This window comes from Capsicum annuum, chromosome 3, assembly GCF_002878395.1.
Source record: "Capsicum annuum cultivar UCD-10X-F1 chromosome 3, UCD10Xv1.1, whole genome shotgun sequence".
In the NCBI taxonomy this organism is placed as follows: domain Eukaryota; kingdom Viridiplantae; phylum Streptophyta; class Magnoliopsida; order Solanales; family Solanaceae; genus Capsicum; species Capsicum annuum.
This window is the reverse complement of record NC_061113.1, coordinates 261,879,027-261,887,608: the sequence shown is the minus strand read 5'-3', so window position 1 is coordinate 261,887,608 and position 8,582 is coordinate 261,879,027. Positions and strand designations below refer to the sequence as shown.

Here is an 8,582-nt window from a genome sequence, read left to right as displayed (position 1 = left end):
TTATATAGTTGTTAATATACTTTAAAGTCATTAATTAGGATAATTACAATAGGATAAGAGATTCACTGATCTTGTGGAGATATCAAATCTAAAAACAATTCAGTCAAAATATACGATTTAAACGAATGGATAATTAAGGAGTCCAAAAACATAAGAATCGGCATATACTTTGAATTAAACAAGATTCCAAAAAGAGACCAACACTGTTAAAAAAAAAAAGTTCGGATAAGATCAAAAAGACTGGGCCAAAAATGGGCCTCACTTTTTTATCACGTCTTTTACACCACTCAAATAAAACTAAAACCGCTCCCGGACATACACGTCACCTCGAAAAAAGAGCCCGACACGTCATCCTCCATATCCACACCATTATTATCACCTCAAAAAAAGAAAAAATAATTAATTACCACACCTTTTTTTTTTTCCCTTCCTCTGTACTTATAAATATATTGTGAAGCCTTCTTCCATCTTCATTCCATTTTTCATTGGTATTCTCTTCTTAACAACTTGTTGATTGTTGGTGCTTCTTAACCAGCCTTAAAAAAGTATTTAATTAAGATATTTTTGTGTAATCTATATAAAGGTTGCTAGATTGTGCTTGTTTTTATCATTGGGTGATTAGACATATAATTTCATTTTTGCTTGGAATTTATCTAAAAAAAAATGGCTAGTGCTATGGGAATGTTGGGGGGTATTGGAGGTTGTGGAGCAGGGTCTGCATCTCTGTTTCGATTGAGGAACTCGGCGAAGAAGAAGACGAAAAACAACAAAAATGGATTTAGGGTTTCATGTGTTTATTCACCATCTGCTGTTGCTGATCCGTACAAGACCTTGAGGATTCAACCTGGTGCTTCTGAATCTGAAGTTAGAAAGGCTTTTAGGAAACTTGCTCTTCAGGTATTTATTGAGACGCCTTTGTTCTCTATCTGTTTTTGGTATTTTTGTTCACTTATGTCTGTGTATAATAAGTGATTAATATGAGTTGTGTTTGATTGGGTAACAGTATCATCCGGATGTATGCAGAGGAAACAATTGTGATGTTCAATTTCACCAAATCAATGAAGCGTACGATGTAAGTTCTTATTTCTTTTTTCTGTATATTGCTTAGATCTTATGTCGGTTTGTGTATTTTTGTTTTTGGTAGCTTTTATGTATGTCAATACATATCGTAAGAAAGAATAATTTTAGTATATATTTCTTAAATATAATAATAATAAATTTAGTACTTCAAGAAATAAATTAGATTAAAAAAAAATATTTAATATTGAAGATAATATGAGTACTAATGGATAAATTATTCGTTGATTTTTAAATTGGACATATATTTATTTTAGTTGACATGAATAAGTATCTAATTTCTAATTCAAGTTGAAGTAGGATGAATTATCTAGTGTTTTTGATTCATTTAATTAAATTGAAGTATTTAACATATAAGAATATGAATGAGGAGTAAACAAGATAAATTAAATATCTATAATACTTAATAGTATTGTAATTGGATACAGTAATAGGTAAGGTTTTTTTCTTGATAATAAATCAAAGTGGATGGACCCTTGACTTGAATGGAATATGACTTTTTGCATAAACCAAAGGCTTTACTATGACTCTTTGCCTACAGACAGAGACTTTAATCAGTACCAATGGCTTCACTTGATGAACCTTAATGTCTCTTTCACTAAAAGTTGAAAAGGTGCCAATTACCTCAAGTGTATAACGCGTAGTCAACTTGTAAAATTGGTCCCTTTGTCTCTTATTGTTTAAAGGAATTTGGATATTCAAACAATTAAGACTTAAAAAGACTTGTTCGGGATTGGTTGGGGCGTTTAAAGGAATTTGGATATTCAAACAATTAAGACAAGACTTATTCGGGATTGGGGCGTAGTTTGCTAGTATATTTTATCATAAAAAAGCTCCTCTCCTAATGTGTGTGTGTTTGTGGGGTGCAGGTTGTGATGAGCAACTTGAGAGGTGAAACAAGAGCAGAGTTGGAGATGATTGAGGAGTATGATGATAGTAATGATGATTCAATGAGAGGAATGTATGAACCAGATTGGGATTTATGGGAAGAATGGATGGGATGGGAAGGTGCTGGCATCCGTGATTATACTTCGCACGTTAATCCTTACATCTGATCCTCACCTAATATCTTGGGGATTATCTTTAATCAGTCGAAAATTCAAGATTTTAAGACCCACCCATCTCCTTTAAAATCAAAGATGGTTTGAGGTTGTTGTAAATATTCAAGAGTGAACCATTGTACATATTTGGGATTCCCCTTCTTTTGTTTTTGTCAACTGTGGTGATGTGATGCATCTCATTGATAAATATAAGATTAAATTTCTTTAAGTCTTATATTTGGCACAAACAGCTACGAATTTGTAGCAGCAACAATGTTGATGATACCTACGCGGACACAAACAGCTACGACTTTGTAGCATCAACAATGTTGATGATACCTACGCGGATTAATTTTACTCCCACCAACATAAAATCGAAATTTGTACATGCTTATTCCACCCGAGTAAAAAATTAGTAGTTCGTAATTTTAACATCTTAGTTCAATATGGCACTAAATACTTCCGCAACTAGTTAAATTATCCGAAAAAACGACCTATTCCAACATGAAAGAAAGAGAAAATTCCCCTTGGCAAATATAGTCTTATAATTACCAATTTAAAGCTGATAGATGCTGGTTCTCTTAGGTCATCGGTCTTAAGCCGGAGTCTTATCGGAATCAGCCTCTATCCCACTATGTGAAAATACACCGGGTTAGTGGGAATACACCGGGTATGTTGTTGGGTATGTTGTTGTTGAGATGTTGGTTCTCTTAGTTTTTTCAATAATTCCTGCACATTCAAATTGATGATATACATCACCACACCACTAAATGAAGCAAATCTCAGTACATCGTTCGTAGTTAGTTAATCTACGACTGTTAAATCAGTAGTACAACGTATTTCACAATCCGAAGCCAATAAAAAACTAATAAACTTCCTCATGTTCAACCTCCAGCATACTTGAAGATAGAAAAACACAAACTAGGTATTCCTGTTGTATGCAAAATATAGTTCATACTACAAAAGTTTGTCCAAAAGAGGCATCTATATAAGTCCTTTGGGCACAGCATGCTCCTAACTTAAAAGCCTGAAAAAACTGGCACTGGAAACCTGGTTGAAGTAACCCTTTTCATTATTTAGTTGAGGATGAACCAGCAGAGAGCCTAGCACTCCGTGCCTTATCAGCTTTCTCCATGTAATCTTGGTGAGATTGTTGCTTGGAGCCTTTCAAAGAAAAAGGGAAAACAAAGAAAAAATTCATCAGCTTTCCACCCTTCTTGATATCCACAGATGAAGTGGAGTGGAAGTAGCAAGGATGTATTTTACGACAATAATGCATCCGCAGCAGATAACAAATTAAAGAGGAGTACAACAAATGGATACAACACATCGTATATAGCTCGTAATGTGGTATGATCGTCCTTCTCGACACAAGTAGTACTAGAACAGAAAAGCAAGAAGAGGCGAGGGAAAGGGTAAGAAACCTTCAAAAGGGTCATACGGCAAGTGAGTATCAAAAGAACTCTTAGTAGGATCGATAGTGAACATGTTCAAGGCATTGTTTACCGGTTCATTATTTCCTTATCTAATCCTTTATATTTGAATACTCACATCCAGCAAAAAGGAAATTCACAATACCAACACTTCCATGTCCAATATATTGCATAAAAGTTGGTTCCAGAAGCTGAACTCACCATTTGAAATCGCATGAAGATGTACTCCATACAAATAGATAAAGAAAATAGTCGCCTAGCATAATCATAGGCAAACATGATTGGACTAGCATTTTGGACAGCATTACTCTTGTAGCTAATGTTAGGATTCATATATAGCTTGTACATGGCACATCCATTTCCTTTTATACCCTTGGTACTCCATCGTTTAGTTAATGAACAATAGTAGGCTAGGTGCTTTCAAGTTTCAAATGATTTGACCCAAACAACTCCCATAAAAACCATAGACAGACAAAATCAGACAATACTAAATAGTCTGTTGTATTTAACACTCCATAGCTTACATAACCTTAAGATCAATAAATGAAACACAATCCTTTTTTTTGTAAAGCCAAAATGAAACAAAACATTACAACAACGAACCTCTAAATTCTTATTTAGCTGGGATGAGCGTCGTGCAGCTTCATCAAAAATCTTTTCATGGCGTGAAGATTTTTAGAACCTCTATGAGTGAATATTTGGGTGCATGGTACGTATGGTGTCCATTTCTCATGTTCTCTTACTATATGCATTTCAACTCTGCCGGTTTCACTCAATTACGTAAAATGGAGTGGTTCCTCACATTTCAGTCTTATTTTAGAGCGAATAACAGTTTAGACTTGTCAAGTGAAAAAGGAGAGAGAGGTGGGGACGTTAACAGCTGATTTTCAAACCATGCACCACTAGGCCTTGGGGATTTCTCAGTTATCTGAAAAAAGGTATTGTGTTCCCCTTATATTTGCATCTACACAAACCTGTTTCTCCTGACAGATTCTGTCCATAAGGAAATAAAAGAACAACGCTAAAGACTCCTCCCTAACCCACCACCAAAACGAAAGAACAAAAATCCGATGTTTTATCTTCTTATGGAGCACACTTGAAATAACATCTGTTTGAAGTGAGGCAACCAAATATGCAAAAGCTGATAGCTCAACACCAGCACTTCCTGCTCGTTCTAACAGCTTTAGCACATGGAAACGTCAAACAATACCATCATTATTTGCCTTATTACAACTTTACAAGTAATTATTGCCAATTCTATTTTATTTACTGGTAAAGCGAAGAGACCAGAATTGCGAGAAACTATAGGTAATACACGCCGGGACACAAGAGGAGAAAACAGTGACATTGCCACTACCTAATCTCACAATAACTGGTAACCTCTCTTATCTTGAGAGGCATTTTTGCATTATTAACTAAACTATAGTAAATATTTGAACTTTGTTTGATGCTTGTTACAAGAGAATCCTCTTTTTGTTTTTCATGTTTTAGTAGTCTCCGATAGTATTCATAAGACCCAACTAGTTTGAGATGACGCCATATTGTTTCTTGATGAATATGGCGTTAAGTGTCGAGACAAGAGTTGATCTTTTTGGTGATTGATTTTAAATGTGAGATACCAGTGGAAGTACGCTTATTTGCTACTTGAATGAGGTGAAAAATGACAATACCTACACGCAAATACGTGATCTTTGATGATTTGCATCTTGGGGAACTCAAGGGTGCGGTCTAGCAATCAATGAAGTGAGTACAGAACCACGAGGTCTCAGATTCAAATCCCTACTGGTGTGATTTATTTCCATGTATCCAAGCTTAGATTAGACAGAATGAGTTGTACTAGTAGATGGCATATGGAATTAGTGGAGGTACAATCAAGCTGGCCCAAACACCAAGGTAATAAAAGAAGATGGAAAAGTTCAATCTCTTATACCAGTAGCAGGGTAACCAATAAAATGGGGAAAAAATTGCAACTTCGTATAGAATAGTGGGAGAACTAGATATGAAGGATTCATACATATACACTAATTAATTGTTGCACTATTGAGCTAAAAAAACAAGTGCTAATAGCAAGGGGAGTGGAATAAATTGATGTAATAGAAGGGGGAAGGAAGAAGAATGAGTTACCTCGGGTCATGAAGTACCAGGGAACACCGAAGAGAACGCCAATGACGGCGATGCCACCTATGACGTGCTTCTTTTCACCGCTATATAAGACATGCTCCAATTTGGCCTTGAATCCTCCTCCTCCTGCCGCTGCTCCATTCATCTTCTTCGTCTCACTTGCTCTATTCTTCTCCATTTGTGACTCTCTCTATTTTGCTTAGTAAAACCCCTAACCTCCTAAATCGATTTTCTTTTCCAAACAACAAACTTAAGGAACCGTTTGGCTAGGAAAATAATAAACTATTTACTTTATTTATTTTTAAAGTAAAACAAAGAGTTAGAATTGAGTGTATTTTTAAAAATATTTTAGATTCTAAATATATTTTTTATAATTAATGTAATAAAAAGTTGAGTTCAAAAAATCAAAAATTATATTTTAAAATTTTATAATAAAATAAAAATATATTTCAAAATATTTTGAATAATATTTATGTCTATATAACAAAAAATGATTATTCATTTAGGGGTCGTTTGGTAGAGTGTATAAGAATAATGCAAAATATAGTGTGTTAGTAAGCTTGTATTAGTAATATTTGTGTTAGCTATGTTTGCATTATTTATGTTTGTATTTTTCTTATGCAATGTTTGGTTTGATGTATTAAAAATAACATGAATTAAATAATTTCTTTTAAATTTTTTTTCTTTACAAAAATATCCTCCGTATATATTTTCAAAATAATTTGAATTTTTTTTTGAGGATTAATAATGTCTTTAATCATGTTAATGCATATATTGGTCTATTGGATCCATTGTATTGCTAATACCATGAAATTTGAGGTATTAGTAATACACAAATTAATACACAATAGAATGTATAACTAATGAAAAGATTAGTTATACATAGGGTGCTAGAGTATATCAAACAAGATATTAGTAATACACATTAAACTAATATATGCATTAGTTTTTCAATACATTCTACCAAACGACCCCTTAGAGTCCCTGGTTGGGCATCCACTCTATGCTGCACGTGTTGACTTGCTCGTGGTGCAACGCTTCACTGTATTCGCGTGTCGCATTTACAGGAGATTTGTAGGATGTACAAAAGTGAAATTAGCACCCCAAAATATTTAGTAGTCGTTTGGCCATAAAAATTAAAATTTTTTGAAATTGGAGTTTAAGTTGGAGTTAAAATTAAAGTTAGAGTTGTGTTTGATCATATCTTTTTTGTTTTTTATTTTTTTACTTTTATATAAGAAGTTAAACCATTTGCTTGACAATCAAGTCAAGGAATGTTAAGGAACCATTAACTTCAATAACTGATCTACATCCAAAATAAATAAACTTCAAAATCTCTACATCCTATTAAGATCGACAAAATGCAAGCTACAACTTTTCTTTTAAATGAAAAACATCATCTCCATAGCATTTCCAACTCTACCAAATTTTAGTGGCAATTAGATCACGTAACGGTTGAAGATGCCCCCCCCCCCCTCAACCAGAATATACAACTTAAACTACTCTCCATCTGTTGTATAAAGAAATCTAATATAAAAGCAAAAATAAATAGCCAAGGTAAGGAGTATCATGTGCTAACATCAATCAGCTGATTGGCAATTTCAGGGTGCCAGCAGAAGAGTCTATAAACAACATTAGATGAAAGTAAACATAGAGGGTTGAGTATTGCACTCTAGATCCACCAACAGTATTCACTGTCAAACAGTTGGAAATAAGCTCGTATGTACACTGCAAATGAATGAGAATAGAATACAAGTGCAAATGGATGAGAAAGTGTTTTTATTTGTTTGTTGGTAGTTAGTTACAATTATAAGGAGAGTTTTATGTAAAAATTTAAAAGATTGAGGTTATATGTAATAATAATAAAAGTTGAAATTGGAGTTGAAAAATTGTGAAAACACCAAAAACCTGTTTTTCCTTTTCAGAAAAAAATTCCAGAATTATTTTCCGAATTTTCATGGCCAAACACCACAATTTTCAACCTCGGAAATTTTTTTTGGAAAAAAGTAAAAAAATTTCATGGCCAAATGGGCTCTTAGTAGCGGTTTGGTCATTAGTTTTTTTTCACTTTTGAAAAATTAATTTATTTTAGTGAAAAAAATAAAAATTATAATGTTTCGCCATGAAAAAATCAAATATAATTTAAAATTATATTTTAGAAAAATGAAAATAAGAAAAACTTGTTTTCACTTTTATTTCTCTCACAAAATTTTTAAAATAACTATAATTTATATTCATGGTCAAGCACAACTCCAACTTCAATTTCAACTCTATTTTCAACTACGAAAAATTATGTTTTCATGGCCAAACAAGGCCTTAATTTGTATAGTAGATTTTTATGTATGTTGGACTCTCCACAAATATTGTTGCATTCACGTTTTGATGATGCTCGAATCATTTATTTATCAAAAAATTTTGATATGTATGTTTCAATTACTTTAATTGTAAGTTTATTATATGTAATCTTAAGCTGTTTTAATTGTAATTTTATTATATTATTTTTAATTAATTATTATAATACATTATGTATTAAAATAATAATACAAATTTAATTAAAAAAAAGTAAAATAGACATTTTTGACATGTCTATTTCAGTTGTTTCAATCATAATTTTATATATCACCCCTAATTAATTGTTATAAGTCATTTAAGTATTAAAAAATTAATAATATTTAGTAAATAAAATGAAATAAACATAAAATAATAAATTAACGCTTAATGTTTTAAATTAACTTGACATCTTATATGAGCCCACTTAAATTTTTTTCACAAGTATTTTTTATAGTAATTTTGCTATATCACTTCTGATTAGTTATTATGAGTATATAAGATATGTTTACTTCGTTACTTCAATCATGATTTTATTATATCACGTATCACCCCTAATTAATTATATGATCATTTAAGTATT

The 8,582-nt window shown here is 32.4% G+C and overlaps 2 protein-coding genes across 2 annotated transcripts; one reads left to right on the top strand and one right to left on the bottom strand.

The window, feature by feature from the left end:
* The first annotated feature begins 364 nt into the window (after positions 1 to 364).
* LOC107862048 (chaperone protein dnaJ 8, chloroplastic) lies at positions 365 to 2,346 on the top strand. The gene is made up of 3 exons (XM_016707490.2): positions 365 to 897; positions 1,004 to 1,072; positions 1,947 to 2,346. The coding sequence occupies exons 1-3, from the start codon at positions 664 to 666 to the stop codon at positions 2,130 to 2,132; spliced, it is 489 nt and encodes a 162-aa protein (XP_016562976.1). The 5' UTR covers positions 365 to 663; the 3' UTR covers positions 2,133 to 2,346.
* A 507-nt stretch (positions 2,347 to 2,853) lies between these two features.
* LOC107862049 lies at positions 2,854 to 5,934 on the bottom strand. Its single transcript, XM_016707491.2, has 2 exons — positions 5,675 to 5,934; positions 2,854 to 3,281 (listed from the first exon to the last, which is right to left on the bottom strand). Exons 1-2 carry the CDS (start codon positions 5,847 to 5,849, stop codon positions 3,190 to 3,192), a joined length of 267 nt encoding a protein of 88 aa, XP_016562977.1. The 5' UTR covers positions 5,850 to 5,934; the 3' UTR covers positions 2,854 to 3,189.
* Positions 5,935 to 8,582: the final 2,648 nt, after the last annotated feature.